The following is a 20,316-nucleotide window of genomic DNA, read 5'->3' on the forward strand; positions in this document are numbered from 1 at the left end:
TCAGGACCCAGTAGAAAAGCTCAGCATTTACATCTCACCAATATCCTTCTTAACCCAAAAAAGCTGAGAGGGAGGATTTCAGTCCTAAGAGTTAATGGTATTAGTTGAGTGATTGATCGCACAGCTCACTAGAGGAAGGGCCGAAATACAATAGTCTTGTATCAGCAAGTATAGCAGTGGCAAGCCATGTAATGAGGACAAAGAACTTTTTTTAATGGTGTTGATATTGAAATGCTCAGCCCAGAATTATCTATGTCAAATTAATTACACTTCCCTAGTCTTTGTATTTCTACTGAAATAAAAATGATAATAAATGAGCAACATTATTTGGTAAGATACTATCAGCTTTTTCTTCGAAATACTCAGAACTTAATGAATATCAATTATATGCTATGCATGAAAAGACTCCAATCATTAAGAACTGTGCTAAATTATTTTTATTTCAATGTCAAATTCCAAAAAAAAAACACCCAGAAATTGCTATGCACATTTACATTTACAACCTTTATTATTTTCAGAATGTGGCTTTGAACCCAAATTTTAATGAGTCATGTGCTCTTGCCAACAGTATTATTCTCAGGGAAAGGTTTACTTGAAGCTACATCACATTGGATCATTTTAATAAAAATGCAGGTCTTTATAAAATGGAACCTGTTTATGTCAAGGAGTCCAAAGTACATAGACATTCATATCCTAAAAGTAGACGTTTTCTTCTCAACTCTCATTTCTGTGGGAGCCCTGCACCAAGGCAACATAAGGCTGTCCATTTTCTAATCATTTCTAAAACAGGATAGAAATAAGGATCGTAGGACATTCAAGTAATCGAAGCAGAATCATAAAATGCTGTGACTTGCTACAGTGTTGATAAGAACAACAGAATAAAGAGATTTAAGAAGGAAGGCACATTTTAAACATGGAAGAATAATGTTTAAGGAATGGCTAATTTGTTTTCCTCTAGAAATCTGCAGCCCACAGTTCTCTTGGGAAGTCTAATCAATTAAAATCCTACATGCTATTCCACTTGTGAGTGGAACGAGGAATACATTTCTCGTGTTATTACATAAATGAATCTCATCTTCAGGGCTTTGAAATATAACTTTATCCAGGCTATAGTGAATGTGTGCGCCATCTCATCTTTCTGCATTACAGCAAAATTGATTTTACGATTCCTTCCTCATAAATTTCAGGCCCGAGGCAGTAACAGACGTGGAGATGCTTTCGCTTTGTCTTCCCTAGTCTCACAGGCTGAGCATGTCACTTGCTCTTTTTTTTTTTTTTTCTCGAACACATTCCAGCTTGAGCTTCCTCTCCAAGCTCTAGACCTAAAAATGTGTTTTGAAAAAAGAATGGTGTGTTAGGCCCAGGATGTATTCTTGACTTGTTTGGATCCTCTAAACTGAATATTATCACTGAAGAAAACATATCCTTAGAATTAAACATTTCGTTAAGAATAGAATGATCATCATGCAACTGAATGCACGTAACACGGGTACCATTATGAAACCAACAGCTACAAAACTCAAAGGATGCCTTCTTCTTACTCCTCAAACGAGAGCAATGTAACCCATGGCACTGTGGGAATTTCTGACAGTCCTACTGGGTCCTAACTTATGAGTCAGGATTCGGTTATTCGGTCAAGAGAATCATTACCTTAATAATCCCCTTGATGTACGGACTAGTCTAACTAGAAGGAAGAGTAAGGTCATCATACAAAACTATAAAGCATGCTGAATTACTTTTAATTCCTGATTCACCCTTGGGAGATCAGGCAAGTCTGTGAGATTACCTCAAGAAGACTGAGGGTAGGAAGGGAAACAGAAGTCAGGTCTCTTCATCTAACTCCCTGGCAGGTGCGACCCCCTAGCCTTATCCTAGGCTTAAATTTGGGGAATGGATGGGAGCTATGGGATGCGAACCCAGCAGAGGTTTATACATTCCATCTCTCCACACATATCCAGCAAGTGACTTCTGCATTTCCTCTCCTGTCTCCATCAACCCGGGTCAGCTCTCTCTTAATTGCATACGCAGCCACCTTGTGCCCCAACCCAGGTGAGAATAAAAAATATGGTCAAGGGAGGGCTGAGCTAAAGCAAGAAGAAAGGTTTGGTTCTACAAATACTTTTTTCTAAAACAAATCTTTCCCCTAATGTTCAAGTCACTTTTTAAGCCTACTTAAATCTTTTGTTTTTAACATTGCAGTTGACTTTTTTGCCTTCTTTCTATAAATATGGTTCTAGAAAGAGACAATTTAAATCAGAATAGTTAACTGTTATTCATCAACTGAAAAAATATGGGCCTAAAAGCGCAATTGTTTGGGCTGGTGCATTATACCAATCTCAGCACGAAAGTGAAAGGGAACAGTTACCATGGTAAATATAATAGGATACAGTTTTCCATTTCCTGCTGAGCTGAATTATGGTTATGACCTCTCAGGATATCTGGCATATCTATACCCACCAGCAACAATATAATTTTGTCAAGGCTTGAGTTGTGATATTCCCTGTAGATGATCTGCAACACTGCTTCCTTCTCCCTGTACTCATACTTCTTGGGTGCTGTTTCTCTTCAGTGTTCACCAATGTATATTGTATTTGTGTAAGCACTCTGAATCCTCCGAGACTGAATTCCTGAGGGAAGAAATTGCTTCTTCTTTTCCTAGTACCTTAAAACCTGGCTCACAGAAAGTTCTCAAAAAATGTTTGCTGAATAAACCAAATTATCATTTCATTTTGGTTTGAGGTGACATGTGTCATATTTCTGATACATCTTTAGAAATGCTATTATAACACAAAAATCTCTAATGAACAAAACAGTCAAACCATAAGAGTAGTGAGTATACATGAATCAGGCCTAGATGAATCTGCCTGATGTAGTTAACCAGCCTCCTTCGAGCTAGGCCTATACGTGACAACCTCTAATTGGCTTAAGACCAACTAAAACCTATTCCGTTTCTTTCATGGATCATTCAGCATCAAAATGTCATGTACTGTTTTACTTGATTTTTTTTTTTCTTTTGAGAAAGCAGTATGGATTTTGAGAGCGACTCTTAACAAAATTTCAACTGTAAGAATTTTACATTAAGGCTTTAAATTCCCTCAAGATAACTAGTTTTCCAGATGAAACACTGAAAAATTCTGAACAGCAGTCTGAACCGCATTTTTGGACTGGCGATCTGATTATGCATTCTTAAAACGTGGTTTTCTTTTGAAGTAGCTCAAGGCAGGGAGGGTAATTTCAACTCAACACCCAAACCTTACCTCCCTGCATCTTCGACCTGTTATCCTCTTTATTTTCTATTAAAACTATTTAAATAACATTGGCTGGAAAGAATCTGAGTAGGTGGGATTAATAACTAGATTTTTCTTTCTGGTTGTGCCATGTGTCACATGTTTGTTTCAGTTTCTAATTAAGCGACTCTGGCAAATACTCAAGTGAATGGAATAAGCCTAGAGTCTACTTGATTTGAAGGTCAGTTAGAGAGAAAAGTTTTTATGTGTTATATTAAGAAATAATGCTTACAGTGAATGAATTTCTAAGATTTGTATAAACATTCCTTTCTTTAGGGAAGTGACTAGAAGGAATCGCGTGGGTGATCTATATGAGCTACACATCCCCGTCCACAAATATTCTGATGTCTTCTTGTTTTTCCCCTGGAATCAATGTTGTAGTGACCTATTGATTGTTGTGTGTCATATCCTTTTTGTGTTTTATAAATTATTGTTTTCAGCTTATCAGTGAATAAAACATTTCTAATTAGAATTCCGCAAAAATATAAGAAGACATTTTGTTTAAATTCCATTATTTATTTTTAGATTATCCCTCTTAGTCCTGCATGCATTGTTAGCACAAAAAGTTGATCACAGCTCCCTTTGCAGAGATAGTAGGTGCACGATCACCATCTGAAGGGTTTCTTCATAGACGGCCCAAGAATTCTAGGCCCTGGTAACACTGTCAGTAACCTACACAATATTCAATAGAAAAATTTACCAAATATCCTTTGTTTAATGTAAACAAGGCAGGAGGCAAAACAGAGTATTACAGTAACACTATTTTACAGGGCCCAGAAATATGATTATCTATCATGTTTTAACACAAGTGTCAGAATGACATGCATATTTTGATTAACTGTACCACCCAATATATAACTACCATGTTAATTTGTGGTTTTAGCGTTTCACTGTAACTTCAGTCAATACCTATGAACTTCATAATTAAATGATAATTGTATATTAATGCAATAATTTACGGAAACATATTACCATGAATTATGAAGTAATTCCATAATTTGTGCCCCGTAAAATTAAGTGTAACAATCTTTACACTAGCAACAGTGTAAGCAAGCTGAAGATTTTGGTCCTTATATATTTACACACACATATATATATACACATGTACACACACAATAATGTACAATTAAACTAAAAAGCTATGAATCCACTCATAGCTCCCATATTGCACAGATACATACGAGAACATTACATAGTTATAATGTGAGTACTACAATGATAATTGGCTAATGAGAAATCTGAGTTCTATCAAGTAAAGAATGTGGCTCGTTACTAAAAATAAATCCAAAGACTATACTGTTAGAAAGTTTTAAAAAAATGTGCATACCTATTTATATCAATGCGAAGCAAGGCTCAAATTCAGTTTGGAACTTGCTTCTGGCAATCAATTGTTAAGATGGTACTCTCTACCCAACAGTGCATTTTAGTCACTGTTACAAGTACTGAGGAACAGAAATATTCGGCTTCTGCAAGACCATAAAAACAAAAGACTAATAATGTAGTACGATGTTTCACCAACAAATCTAACTCACTGTGAGAACTTGTGCTGGCTCTAGGTCTGAATAAGAAGGAAGGAAGAAAAGAAAGAAGGGGCTTAAAGAGAAACAAAATATACCTTAAGCTTTAGCTGATTATAAATCAGTTATTACAATAACTTAGAAAAATAATTATGTTTTAAGAAGCAGCATACACACAAAAAAATATGAGTTAAAGCTTTTCTGAGCTTGGTTTCATGGATTAGCTATAAGGTCCCATTGTGATATCAAAGATAAAATAGTATTTGGTTTGAGAGGTCACATCACTGCTATTACACCTACTAAACGCTATGAAAACATTAAGAAATGTCTAACATCTCCGAATGCCTTGTTTTAACTACACCTACGCCAAAGTAGACTACAACTACCTCTAAAATGGAAGATGCTGCAGGGTTCCTTACATAAGCTGATCAATAAATACAGCAAACTTAATGTCTTTCCATCATTAAAAATCATTTGAAGAAAATCATGCACAACGTATCTGTCTCCTACCTTTGTTTTTCCATTGTTTTGCTCAATAAACTTCTCAGAAAGAGCTAACAAAGATTTGCATTAAGTCAGAAATTTAGTTTTTCTTGTTTTGACAGTGGGAAGCATTCTAAAGCCAAGAATATCCATAATGTTTTGACAATTTTTTTCTTAATAAATAGCAAAATCTAAGAAAATAAATCAGAGCAACTAATACATCGAAATTAGCAGTAGGTATAAAACATGCTGCCATGAACACGCCACACACTGTACATAAGCAAACATGCTACATAAACCAACTTCTTAGAAAGGGCAGCAACAGTTCTTTTCAAGCTAGAGAGTGTGATAGTCTGTTTCTGCAAATATCAATAAATGGAAAGATAAAGAGGAAAGTGCCGCTGCTTAACATTTCAACTAAAAAAAAAAGAAGAAAGCGTAACCACGAAATACCTGTGTGATAAGCATCACTGAAAGGAAGACTAGAGAGTGGAGTAGCAAACACCGCTTGTCGCTCAGGGCCAGGCACGCCGTGCACAGCGCAGCTTTACAGCCACACGCGTCCCCAAGCGCGTATCCATTCGCAGTCACTCACACACCCAATTTACCCATTCTTTGCCATGTAAACAGGAGAGACTGGTTGGCTGTTTTTTTTTTTTAAACTCTTTTTAGAATCATTTAAAACAAAAGCCTCAGCAAAATGAAAAAATAATGTAAACATTAAGGAGGACACTGGCATTTTGATTGCCGCCTAAGAGTTATCAGTCGGTTTCCCACCTGAACATAACCATGCATTTCAACAAGAAAATCAAATTAGAAAACACCTTTATGCAACAATCTTCAGAGAGGGAGAGAAAAATGGTTCGCAACCCAAACTATGTGAATTAGATTAAAACATACTATTTTAGCAAATACTACCGACGGTGAGCACAAATTCAACGTTGTTGCAAAAATGACAAGGTTTAAATAAACTGGGACCCATACGTGAAAATTAATCACTAACATGGCTATGTGCACAAGAGTAAAAGAACATTTCTTTAAAAATATATATATTATATTAATCAAGAATTTCTTTATCATATTAAATTGTTATTTTTAGAAAAGCTGAAGAAAATTAATGGTGCTCTACACATTTTATTAACTCTTTGATGGTCCCTGAATTGTATTTTTTTCTCATTTACAGTTTTTTTCATATTTTTTGATAAGAATTCTGACCTTAAAAAGTTATAAAATTAGTTATTTTTGCTACTTATTAATCCAAAAGAATATAAGCATTTGAGTCCCAGAGAATGTCAAAATGCCTTGCTACCTAAAAGGATATTAAAATAACAGAAATATCATCAAAGTCATGACATCAGAAATTTTGCAGCTTTTCACACAGGCATTAGAAATGCTTATTTCCTGAAGTTCCTTTGATTGTATCCTGAATTCAAGGACGTGCAATGTTATACATAGAACCATTATGATAAAGCCAATGAAAACAACATTAGACCACATTTTACTGAAACTGTCCACTCAGTGGGTTCGTAATGGTTCTGTCCAGTTTACAGCGATACTTCATTTACAGGGGCTTTTTATCCTCTCTGCACGGGGTGGGACTGTCTTTTCCGATGGGTGCACACAGCGGGTCTGTGCCCTTGGTCACCCGAAGGCGCTCTTCACGGCGAGGAGGAAGCGTGGAACTTCACAAACGCGATGGCCGCCAGCTCCTTGCAGAACTCCTCCAGCACGATCACGCCCTCCAGCAATGTGATGTGGTCGATACTGCAGGGCAAGAGCAGGCAGGCAACTGCGATGTTAGCACATCGTCAAGTTTGGGTGGAATTTTTAGATAAAAACCCCATGTACGGCGCTGACTTACATAGGGCCTTCTGGTTCCAAGCCCAGTAATCGCTTTCTGACTAAGAGGAGCTTGGGAGTGAAGTCTTGAATGCGCTGGATCCTAACCATCAGGTCTCCGACCACCTGCATTGCAGAGACAGAAGGAACTCCGTTCAAGAGGTCAAATACATAGGGATTTCCAAGATAAAAAAAATGTTCCATTTCCTATTACTAAATGTCACCTTTCACTCTTCACATAACTGTCTTTGACAAAGGACTCATATCTATTCCTTAAAATATAAAGGTTACATACATCACTTAAAAGAATAAATTTTTCTTTGCCACATTTTGTAGTAAATTAATTGCTTCTAAACAGTAGATACATATTTTTCATTATGTGACACAAATTACATACAATGATATGAAGATGTTACTGGGACAGGTTTATCAATCCTAGAGAATATAATAAAACTAATAACTCACCCTGACGATTACAGAGAAGAGAGATCTACAGCCAGAAGCAAGGTTCACATAAGGATCCAAAAGGTACTCGTGTATGTGTGGATGAGGGAAGAGAGAGAGTCTAGACAACACCGAGGTTACTTGTAAATTTACATCATATGGCTACGGACAGGTGAAAAAGAGACAGTTGATGTTATTTATGCTTATATACCTGAGTACTTAATTTACCATTTCAATTTGTCTTTCAAGAAAGGAAAATCTACCATCTTATTCTTCCTTCTACACGTTCTTCTACAATGCAAATACCTATAACTAAATTAGCTCTCACCATCTTAGTCAAAGTGCATATAACGTAGTCCTAAAACCTAAAAAAAATAAGCATACGTTTAACATATAGAAAAAACAAATAGTCAGAATGTCTCTGTTTTATGCAGGTTTTTTAAATTAACGAAATAGTTCACAGGTCATCAAAACCCAACAGTGTCATATGTAATATTAATTATAAACAACAGAGAATACATTAAGTATAAGACCAAAGATAGATGGAAACATATGAAAATCTTTTTAAATACAGTAGTCTAATTTTAGGAATGACATTCCTCATCTCATAACTTATTCAACTACTACCAATTACCAAAAGCATATGTGCACGTATATGATAAAATAAATACATCACAGAAACTTGTCAACGGAATAAGAGTATTTGGGGGTAGAAATGACTACTATGTGCCTCAAAGTGAATGGGAAGATTCAAAAATGGTGATTATAGACAGGGTTCCTCTCATTTACTGCAAGAGAATTGTATGTCTGTGCATAGTTCCTCATACATTTTTTTTAAATATGTATTATCACAATTTTACTTGAATTCTAGTTTTTTTTATTTTTAATCTGTTTATTCTTCATAGAAAGCAGCTTGGAGGTGCTTTACAGAGTATTTCAAAATAAAAGCAAAAGGCTCTGTACAAAAGAGACGCTACTTCTGTGCCTATAACTTCCAACAGAAATCTCTCAGCCTTTCCGGCCTTGTAAGAGGCCAAAGGAAACTGTGGCTGAAACAAAAGTGACTTCAGTGAGAAGGTTGAGAAGAACCTGGGTGACTGGATGAGTGAGAAACGTAGGCTGCAGCATGGGGAAGGGAAAAATGATCAGGCCCAAGTTAACACAAGCCATGGAATCCAAATGTTTTACTCTCATTCACCGAGCAGCTTTTAAACCCTTGATCATCACGAATACCAAGTAAGAAGTGAATATTTGGCGTTCGGAGGACAACAAATGCTTGAACATGTATCAGAAGATATCGAATATACTGTTACATGAACAAAAACTCAAGTCCTGTGTTATAATTCTAATTTTAGTCTTTTTTACTTACCACTAGATTCATGAACACAGATTTTCTGAAAGAAGAAAACCTATCCTTGAGTCACTCTTAGCAAGATAAATGAAAGGAGATACTATTCCTGTTAAAGGATAGTTCGAAGAGCATATTTTCATACTTAATGACATTTGCAACAGAACAGCCTTCTCCAAGACTAAATTCATAACAAACAGTGAAATCGCATTATATTTTAGGCACCAAGGAAACAAAAAATTCTTTAAGAATGCATTTGGTAAAATGTGGTACAGTATTGTATGTGACTTTATCTCAGGGAGTTCAGACTTTTAGGTCACTAAATTCCACCATATGCTGGTGCTTAAATAAATCAATCAAAAAATTTGGCTTTAAACAAGGCTATATTGCCACTTAAACTTTTATTTTCTCTATATGATGTTATTTGGTTTTTAGATTTATTTGAACAAGAATCTGTCTTCGGTTGTTTAAGAGATTTGAGGCTGATGCAGACTATTTTTTAACGTTTCAGCTACATAGAAATTGTTCCACCATGCTCTGAAATGACCTCTATTTCATATTGGTAATGATTTTAAAGCAAACTAGCCTTTTGGGGGGTTGTTAATAGTGTTATATCTACTATTTTGGATCCCTCTAATTTGTACTTTTTACAGTATTCACCTGAAATGAAAGCTAACCAGATTTTTCTGACATGTCAAATGCACATGGCCCATTTTTGACTGACCTCACACTAAATACAAAGTCTGAATTTCAGGGCAATGAACTTTGACTTAGAAGCAAACTGTCACCAGCAAACTCAGTCTTAACCTTTCTACTAAAGGCCAAATATGCAGATATTTCAAACAATAAGATTTAAGTGAAATTTTTAAAAAACTCAATGACTTGACAGTCTCTGAAATTTCTAATACTACTTAATAACCTAATAATAATAGATTTTGTATTTTTAAAAATATTTTAGATTACTTTTTTCATTTAATTCTTACAAGCAATTTTAGTAGGTGGGTAGGGCAAGTAACATCAACTTCACCCTAAGAATAAAAAATGTGACAAGTGGCTAAGTTAGTTGCCCAAGGTCAAACTCTTCACTGTCAAGGCGGGGAAAAGAGGTTGGCCTCCGACATTTTTCCTGGTATCCTTAATATTCTGCTATGTACACCCTAGCATTTTACTATCTTTTTAAAATGACCACAGTTAAAAATAACACTGTTTGCATTATAAGGTATTTTAAAAAAATTAACACCGTGACAACACAATAGTGTCATGAATACTTGACGTCACAACTTCTTAATGATAACTGCAGAAATTAGCTACTTTATTAATTATCTGTAGTAAATGTTTAATATTAGCCTAGGTATCCTGACCCTATTAGGAATACATACTAAGAAAATACAAGCAAACATCATCCTCGGCAAAAACATTTAGAAAAGATTAAGCTAAACCGAGCCTGCTTAGTATACCAGGACTCATGATTATCTTTGAGATCTGACTATATAATGTTCTTACCAAAAAAGACTTGGAAAATCCAGGGTTTTAAAGACAAAAGGTTGAGGCTGAGCTCTATAGCTCATTAGCTGTTAAGTCACATTAACTGAAACTAAGGATTCCTCTTATACAATACTAGAAATCTGCTTTGCCTGTCACTCAGGGTTATAGGAGGAATGACTGAGATACTGTATGAATCAGCTCTGCATTGTGAAGTGAAATCTCGTGGAGAAAAAAAGAATTTTAAGCAGTTCGGAATATTCTGTCTCCAATGTACCCGTTCATGTCAGCACTCTACGAACTAAAGGAAAAAATACTCAACAGTGATGAAGACTCCAAGAGGATCTTTCGATTCAATTCAGAAACTGCTTTTTAAAATTTAGATTCCTTTTTAGTGCTTTTGGTCAGAATTTCTAAAGATTGCTGGCTTGATGCTGATTGTTAATGTCTCTTGCATGTTAGCTTAACCAGATCCAAACTAAGCCTAGCAAACCAGCACCAAAAAAATACAATAAACTGATGAACCCTGCTACCTAGGAAGTTATACAGCCATGATGTATAGAGCATAATACCTACAACAGCTGGATTTGAATGCTTTGGTTGTTAAGTATAAAACAAACAAATGAACAAACAACTAAATGCTAGACATACAGCACAAGCTATTAAGAAGTTAAAAGAAAAAAAGACTTACTCTATCACTTTGATTACTATCAGAAAGAGGACTGACTGAAGTCTAACCTAGTGAAATACTTATTGAATTATAATTTCTTCACTTGGCTTTCTGGTTATTAAAGATAGCCTGCTTATGCAGTGAATTTCTTTTATAACTCCCTATCGCATAAACACTAAAATGTTAAAAAGGAACAAGTACTTTAATATATGATTTTACATTAATTCCAGTCTACAGCCATGCCACCCTGAACAAGCCCACTCCCGTCTGATCTCGGAAGCTAAGCACGGTCGTGCCTGGCTAGTACTTGGATGGGAGGTCTCCTAGGAAGCACCTAGGAAGACCAGGTGCTGTAGGCGTAAAAAATAAAAAAATAAAATAAAATAAGGGATTGTAAAATGACAAGGTCCTTGCAATCTGTGAGGTCAACCAAGGGTTGCCTCGCTTAAAAGATAAACAAACAAACAAACAAACAAACAAATAAATAAATAAATTCCGAACTGGTTAACTCAATGTCTATGTTGAGGCAAGTATTATACCAGGTTCTTTTGTTTTAAGTGTATATCCCAGTATATAAGGCATTTTAAAGCTTAACTATTGCTTTGTCAATGAGAAGAAGGGAGGGAGGGATTATATAATCCCATATTCATTTATTCTGACAGTCATATTCTCACAGTGAAACATACACAGTAACATACCAGCTGATGATGATTTTTATCCACTTTGTAGTAAATAAATTTACTTTTTAAAATTTCACCTCCCACTTATAAAAATGAGTATCATTCACAAACTTTGTCTGAAGAAGCAGCTTCATCTAACACTGTTCTGTAATTTTAACGAGACCAGAGTGTTCAAGATTCAATTTGAAATATTTAAAGTCTTCTGAATTGAACTTTACAAGGTTATATCTGTCTAACTGTACTAAAAGGTTTTCTAAGTTAGTCATTAAAGGAAAGCACTCTAATCTCCTCCAAAACATGTTAAAGATATTAAGACAGTGGCCTATAATGAGAAGTAAAATATTCAATTCTGTAGCAACTGTCAGGCCAAATAAATGCTTTTAACATAACAAACGCATTGGAAATCCACTAGTTGTTGGCAATCAAGCTGTACAAAAAAGTCATCTAGTGGAGAAACTAAGAAAACAATCAAACGAATTTACTGATGATCTAAATTAAGATGAGATGAACCCGATTAGTATTTTAAAACTTATTACCTGATCAAGAATTCTTCCCATTCTGTCAAATAAAACTTTCAAAAAATGACCTTCAAAGAAAGCTGCTTCTAAATTGCACTTTTCCAATGCTTTTGGAGAGCCAGGCCACTCCCATCGTAAGCAGATAGCACAGTAGTCCCGGAACTAGGAACAAACGTTTAGATCATTAAAGGAGAACTAATCAAAACCACATTGAGAGGAACTAGAAATGATTTCCTCAAAAAGCCACATAAAAATCCATTTGAATGTGGCACGTCTGCTCCAGGTGAGGTGCCATAGGAGAAGAAGAGACGGCTCAGATAACACCCTAACTAGCGGTACAAAGTAAGATTATAATCACCAGTACCAGTATATGTTGATGAAACGAAAGGATATTTTAAGTTTACCAAAGTACCCCATTAACCACTGTGCTTCTGCTTTTTCCATTACAGGAATTTAACCCTTTACTTATTTTCATTACATATTTAGAGAATAGTTAAAAAGCAAAGTAAGTACTAGCCACGTTTTCAAATCTATTCTCCAATGTTACTGTTAATAGGTGGACAGATGCCCATCATCTGAGAAGGCAAGCTGGACTTTCCTATCATGTATCCGCACGAGGCACGCTGTTCTGACCGGATGAAGAAGTGCCGCTCAAAGGGCAGTCCCCAAACTGCTACCATTCAGTGCGATGAACACACAAACAAAGCGTAAGCACCTAGAAACTTCAATCGCAATTTAATTGAGTAAATTTTATGTCTTTCAAATCTAATAAAATAATCAAGGCTTAAAATTTGTGTTTGTTCTTTTCATTTTTCTAGTAATTCATTTTTAATATGTTTTTTTAAAAGTGTTGGTTTGTGACCGATTGGAGATGATAAAACTGGTCCTTCACTACACAGAGTTTATCACTGGAATAAACACTATGAATATTTACAAGCACAAAAATATCTCATAATAAAATTAAATTTTAAAAGTCCTCCCTGATATATAATTTACTTAAATCAAAATGAAAGAAATTTACAGCACGGTTTTCTTCCATTTTCTTTCCTTTTTTAGATTCTCCTCATCTAATAAAGCAAAATTACTTTGACCTCTCTAGTTTAGAAATTACCTGAAATTAAAACAAAACATGTTCTCACCGTGAAGCACTAACTTCAACTTTTAAAAGGAAAACATTTAAAATGATAAAAACCCAACTTCTTCAATATATTGTGAGTTTTAAATTATTTGGCTTTCCATATACAATTTTCTTTATAAAACCACATCCTATATTTAGTAAAGCATTTGCACATTAACATTTCTGAAATTCTGACCTAGAAAGTAATAGTTAAAATTTTTTCTATCCTTTTTATGTTTTCTAATATTTCTGAAATATTAATAACTGCATTTGTAATCAAAAAATGGAAATGAAACTTTATAGAAAGAATAAAAGCAGTTTAAAAGTCCAGTTGGTACTACTGGGATTGGTACTTTTACTGCCTTTACTGTTACATGAAAGTACATTTATTATTCATGTAGTAATGTGGACTTGAAGTCAGGCTGAAAGCATTATGAATTAACCACAGGCATATGCAAATTTTTATATACAACAGCATACATAAATCCAAAGGATTTAAATGAAAATTAAATACATTTCTGATTTGAAACATTTCAAAATTTGGAATTCTGTAAAATGTAAAATGCTATTGAGAGTAAAGAGGACAGTGAGAAGGCCATTAAATAACTAGGAGGAGGGCTTTGAGAAAGTAGTGTCAGGGAGCTAGAAGGCCAGAATGCAGGGGACGGAGGAGGGGCTGAGAGTGTGACAGAAGACATAGTACTTACAGGTTATTTGTGGAAAAGAGGAAAGGACAATAGCCTGGGGATTGTGAGCAAGGATAGTGGTAGCTAGAATCATTTAAAGATGTTTTCGATCGGTAAGAGAAAGGATTTGGGGGAGATAATAATGTCAAGTACAGAAAGAAAGAAAAGAGAAGAGAGAAGGAGGGGGAAGAGGCAACATAAAGAAATCTTGAGATACAGATACACAGTCAATGAAATGAAAAGTAAGGTCATTTGGAGAACGTTAAAGTATTGAGAATGGAGTTCGGGTCTTGCAGAGAAAGGGAAACCTGTGGAGAGATGACTCTGGGCGATGTGACAAGGTGTGTGTGTGTGTTCTTACTAGGTTTCATTTTAAAAAATTAGTTGCTAGACTTACCTGCCTATGAGCATCTCGGAGGTAGGTGTCATATCCAGTGCCCTCAACGTGGTAGGATGATTTTGCTTCATCCGGTACCAGACAGAGAAAACTTAAATGAAAAAAGCCATAATCAATAACATAAACACTCTCATAATTCATTATCTTTTAATATATTATCTAGTGATATCTTCAGTTTAGTCAAGTATTAATGCAAGTGGAAACTTGAAAAATAAAATTATTTGTTAAGTATTTAGCTTAAATCAGTCTTATAATTCACTGATTAAATACATCTTCATTATTTTAAAGGTTTTATTAAGAAATTACTCATTCCACTTAAAAGTAGAAGCCAAAAATGACTTTCTTTTTACATTATAGCATAATGACGGATTGCCATGATATTTGTTAATCTCAATAAAACTGTCTTTTAAGTATTTGAACTTAAGATTTTTATGTACCCTAATTTAGGCACCTGTAATTTTCTCTCAAGTCATCTGCCAGAACCAGGCATATGAGTAACAACATTGCAAAGGAAGAAAAATAAGAAAATTGTCATAGGAAGGGCACTTAAAAAAGAAAAAAAAAAAAACATAAAACACAAACTAACAAAAAGAATAACACTTCGCTTAGCATACATGAATACATGTCTAATGAGTATAATCTGTCCAACTGGAAATTCTCAATGTTGTTCCAATTGGGAATTACTTAAAATTTTTTATAAAAAAGGAGCGTACTCTGAAGGTCTATTTAACCACTGCTACTTGTTTTTATTTCCATGTGAAGTAGAGCCTTTCTCTTTGCTATGGTTGTTGTTCCCAGGCTCTCACCTGCTACATAAGCATGACAAAAAGCTGACATAATCTTTAGGATAAAAGAAGATTGATTTCATAATATATAACTCTGTAATAAATTATAAGAACAAGTCGAAGAGATGTAAGTCGGATTATTGTAGCAACTCACCTATTTACAATTTTATGGACTTCGGTTTTCCCGTCATTTTTGGGGTGGTCTGGAGTAGCGGGAGGTGAAGCACTAAGCCACTCTTGGTTTGACAAAGTGTTATCTGGTGAAATGTCAGTAAATAATGGATCTTCTTCCAGATCTCTAAGTTTAATTTAATGATGTATAAAAAAAATTTTATTATATTTCTAAATGAAAAGATTCTCTGCTATGTTCTTAGAAGTAATTTCGTTCTTTCAAAATTTTATTAAAAAAATAAAACATAATGTATTTATATTTTATAGAGAAGGCAACATTTTCTACTAACATCTAACTCAAGAATATAGTGATTTTGTTCGGTTTAATGAATAGATAATATCATTTGTATTTTAAAAGGACATTAATATCAAGACATCTAAATTTCATTTTTAAAAACTTTTAAACTGTAAGAGGTTACTTTTTTATGAATAAGGGAGAGAAGTAAGAAACTTATGTTTCTATATGAAATGCTAAACTCACAGAGCTGGATAGAAACTTACACTGCTCCCGCTATCAATCCATTCTCCACCACGTCTTTATCTTCTGGGCACGCAGGTTTATATTCTGTATAATTCCTTTCCTCAAGATTTCTTAGGACCAAGTTGTAAAGAATATGCTCATTGGGTTTTTGTAAAAGATGTTCAAACATTCTTAATGTCATGATGCTTATCTGAAACGAAAGAATATAACGGATAACTGAAAAATATCTTTGAATAAATTACTCTTCTTGCCCTCTGTACGTCATGGTTTCAATTTTTAAAGCCACGTAATAAAAAGGCTATATTCACAACATCACGAGCATATCAAAATCAGTATTTAAGTTGAATTATAAATCATTACATAACTTACCTCATCAGATATGTGATCACAATGTTCAATTAACCTATGTCTTAAAGGATGTCTGCTAATTTCTGCCACAGTTTCTGGTTCTCTCTGTTCTCCAAGGATAAAAAACACTATTTCTTGAAGCAAAACGTCAGAGGTTACTTGCCGAACAATGCGATGAAGCAGAGCAGTTGACGTCAGAATACCCATCTCAGAACTGGCATAACAAACAGGTAATTAGTGGGCAAAAATAACATAAACACAGTAATTTCTTTTTTAAGGAGGCCACTCACGTTTGCATTAACTGAGGCTCCATAACACCAATGAAAAATCTTTCATGAACGGCTTTGGCGAGAGCAACAGCAGCAGTCTAGAATACAGTACAATCACCATTATCTTTTTTTTTTTAATGGAAAAGAGATTAATTTGTACCATCAATAAATCAATTTGTACCTTCCATTTGAATTAATGTGGAAAATAAACTTGCCTACTGGTGATGGCATAGGAACCGAGGTTAGATGTTAGTTATTAAGTTCTTTACACTTTATCTAAGTTTCCAAGAACAAGACAAACAGGATAAAATATTCTACCAATCACCTTACAGTATGAACATCTTCCCAAAAAGGCTATGGAGGAAGGCAAATGTTATCTCGTGAAGGGCTATATTACAATACTTAAAGAAATCAAAAACCAGAACTTCAAGTTGTAATTTATTCTAGAGTTATAATACACACACACACATATATATATACACACACTTTATTTGGTTTAATTTATTTTACTAACCGCTATACTAAGACAATCAAGATATATTTGGGGATATAAACTGAGGATTCAAATTTCATTTAATAGACATTTACATTTTTAAATGATCATAACCAATAAAAATATTCAAACCTTTTGTGCTTCCTTAATGAGTTGATCACAATAATCAAACCAGGAAAGAAATGAAATTAAGGCTCGTTTTCCTGGAAATGCTGAAGCATCTTCTTTATGACTATATGAGTCCAAGCTGTAGGAAGGACACAGAAGAAATGCTAAGTCTGAAGTTATCTAAAAGCATTCATCCCACTCAATACATATGGAAAACTGAAGGCAAATGAATGAACTTATACCATGATATGTTTACACAGGCAATGCTGTGAGACTATCTACCAGAAGGTTTTATAAAAGAAAGCCAAAGGTAAGAGAAAATCTTTTAAATAAGAGTTGTAAATAATTTTTACTCATCATGTGAGAAGAGAGAGACTAAAGCAGAATAGAGCTGCAAGAGAAAACCATTTAGACAAGCTCCTCATATTTCTGCCACAAATTTGGTCAAGTAAAAAGAATGAAAAATTGGAGGCTCTCAACACTGGGATAGAAAAAAAGGAAGGTAAAGGAGGATCTGCAAAAAAAAAAAAGTGACTGGCCTGCTTCTCCTCCTGCCTTAAAATAAACAAGATAGCAGCAGAGTTAACAAATGAGTCTGTTCTACAGATGTTTACAGGATACAGGGTGGAAGGAAACAAGTAAAAACCAAAAAAGGGTTAAAAATATACAGAAAAACAGTAACAGGTTCTTATGTCAGAAATTGGATTGCTTGTAGGTAGGATCATGGGTAATTTTATTTCTGCTACTTTATACTTTTTAATAACTTACAAATGTTCTAAAATAATCATGTTTTCCTATGAGAATCAAGTGGGGACCCCTAAAAGATGGGGAGAAAGGGTGAAAGAACTAGGTAGGAAGACATTCTATACAAGCAGACCCTGAAATATACGAGACAGCTCTAGAGGCCGTGGAACTTATTTATAAAAAAGGAAATTACTTTTCAAAGAATTAAAAAAAAAAACAAAGTTATTGCCCCTAATGCAATTAAGGTCTTAATTGATCACTATAAAGGACAAAGGAAAAGGAGTTTAACTGTAACAGCTGGATTATTCCCACACCGATTCATTACCACTAACTGATAACAAATTCAAAAAATAATCCCATTTAATGATCACTAGTCATGTTACGTTTTTCAAAATGAAAGATTTCTATCTTTGCAAAGTAGAGAGAGATTTCAAAGTGCAGGTGAAAGAAGTCACTTTTATGGAAAGACAAATAATGGTTCTTACCCCCAGTTAATTGCTTCCACTGTTTCGATATCTAAGGGGTCCACGGACTGAGGTAGGGCCTTGTACAAGGAGGCGAGTCTGTCTGTCAGCAACTCACACAAGCACGTGCTCTGAGTGAGGCACTTGGCAGCTGCAGGCTCCGGCAAGCTCACTAAGAGCATCAAGCCCTCGCAGGCTTTCACAGCTATTCGGCCATCCTGAGGGGGAAAAACAGACACATGCCTCTTCAGTTCTTGAAGCAGATATACAATGAGTAGTTTGGAAAAAATTAACTTAAAAGGACCTGATGATTTACACTAAAATATGAACAGATTTTTTTTTTTCTATTTTAAATGCATATAACTGTGATCATATTAAGGGAAAAATTAAAGATGATGACTCACAGGACTTCTAGTAAGATTTAACAAAGAATTCACTAAATTATAATCTTGGTTTGGACGAACGACTGTGGCCTCCGGCAGGGAAGCGACACTGAGATTATCCAGGCTTGTGGACAGGTCATCCATCTGACGAGGAGGCTCATCTTCTTCTAACTCTGTTTGCTCCACTCCAGTAGCGCCACACAGTAGGTCCTCCGGCAGACAGGCCTGTCCTGGATCTGTTGTTGACAAGGAATCTTGACCTTTTAATGCGTCTTCTGAAATTACATTTGGAACTCCTTGGGAAGCCAATGATTTCAACTTATTCTGAAAAGGAATACATGTTTTGTAAAATCTGCATCAAAAGCCTTATAAAACAGAAATCATATTTTAATGAATTTTTTTCTATAACATTCAGTGTCTAGCCAACTAAACAATAGAGAAAATTTTTTGACAAGTGAAAATGCTCAGACTTTAACTGTGTTTTAGGTATTTTAAAACTGCAGAGGTATTTCTCACACTCTTTACATCATCTATAAAATGTTTTACACTGACCATAAGCAGTGAACAATATTAGTGATAACTATTTGGCTACTACTGAAATAACTCATGTTAGTGAGGAAAAAAGATTTTGGAGGTTTCAGTTGAAGTTAATTGTTTGCTTATCACTGGGCTACTAAGAATATATAGCCTCAATGTTAATTCTTCTAAGATCAGTTTTCTGACTTTTCTAAGTTTTTTTTTCTTCTTATACTCCCGCTCTATAAAAAGAACTCAATACTCTGAGGACATTTTTATTAGTGTTTTTGAGGACAAAAGTAAGATTTACTTGATATGTTGGCCCCTCCCCCCACCATACCCACACCCAAATACAAAGAGAATCCTAAGTAGAGCAAATTATTAGTTTCAAGGCAATACTATCTTGCTTTCCATTTGAACATAAGAGAAAAAAATCAAATCACACACACAAGTTTAAATTCATCACAAGCCACAGGGCTTGTCACAGTATTTTGCCCATCACAGAAGCGCATTAAATGCTGAATGAATTCAAAGTTACTTCCCAAGTTATATCATAGTTATTATGAATCACTTTTATTGCTGTTAAAAGTATAGTTTAGACTCATCTTCTTGAGAAATTCAGCTCATAGCACATATATTAAAAGAAAACAATTCTATGGAACTTAATAAACACCCCAAACAACTTCTCGATTTCCTATGAAATTAATTGCGTGTCATAGTAGTCTTTATGAATGTAAAACATTTTATTCCATCAAAACACTAATAATGTTGTTGGGAGTAGTATCTCAGACAGAATGGCAAGAGGAGGAATAATCTTAGGATGGAACTCACTCTTTAAACTAATGCTTCTCAAAGTGTGACCCGAGACTGTTGTCATCATGGTCTTCTGTGAGGCTTGATAAGAAAGCAGATTCCTGGGCCCCACGCCCAGACCTGCTAAATGGGAATATCTGGAGGTTGAGCCAAGGAATCTGCGGTTCTACAAAGCTCCCTAGCTGACGAGAAACTGCTGCCTTCACTCTTGCACTTTGGTTCTCACTGAAACTGTTTCCCTTCTACTCTAGGGATTTCACTGGTATCCCTAGC

At 34.9% G+C, this 20,316-nt stretch overlaps 1 protein-coding gene across 1 annotated transcript in view; it reads right to left on the reverse strand.

Moving 5' to 3' along the window:
- Positions 1 to 3,782: 3,782 nt before the first annotated feature.
- Positions 3,783 to 20,316, reverse strand: part of FHIP2A (FHF complex subunit HOOK interacting protein 2A) — a 29,166-nt gene continuing 12,632 nt past the window's right edge. The window contains exons 6-17 of the mRNA XM_039871131.1: positions 18,736 to 19,038; positions 18,353 to 18,549; positions 17,148 to 17,262; positions 16,544 to 16,620; positions 16,275 to 16,467; positions 15,926 to 16,095; positions 15,408 to 15,551; positions 14,469 to 14,559; positions 12,287 to 12,430; positions 7,592 to 7,732; positions 7,149 to 7,252; positions 3,783 to 7,051 (exon numbers count right to left, since the gene is read on the reverse strand). Of these exons, the coding sequence (XP_039727065.1) occupies positions 6,946 to 7,051; positions 7,149 to 7,252; positions 7,592 to 7,732; positions 12,287 to 12,430; positions 14,469 to 14,559; positions 15,408 to 15,551; positions 15,926 to 16,095; positions 16,275 to 16,467; positions 16,544 to 16,620; positions 17,148 to 17,262; positions 18,353 to 18,549; positions 18,736 to 19,038 (1,785 nt within the window). The 3' untranslated portion in view covers positions 3,783 to 6,945. The remainder of the gene's footprint in view (positions 7,052 to 7,148; positions 7,253 to 7,591; positions 7,733 to 12,286; positions 12,431 to 14,468; positions 14,560 to 15,407; positions 15,552 to 15,925; positions 16,096 to 16,274; positions 16,468 to 16,543; positions 16,621 to 17,147; positions 17,263 to 18,352; positions 18,550 to 18,735; positions 19,039 to 20,316) is intronic.

This window comes from Pteropus medius, unplaced genomic scaffold (assembly GCF_902729225.1).
Source record: "Pteropus medius unplaced genomic scaffold, Ma_sr-lr_union100, whole genome shotgun sequence".
In the NCBI taxonomy this organism is placed as follows: Eukaryota; Metazoa; Chordata; class Mammalia; order Chiroptera; family Pteropodidae; genus Pteropus; species Pteropus medius.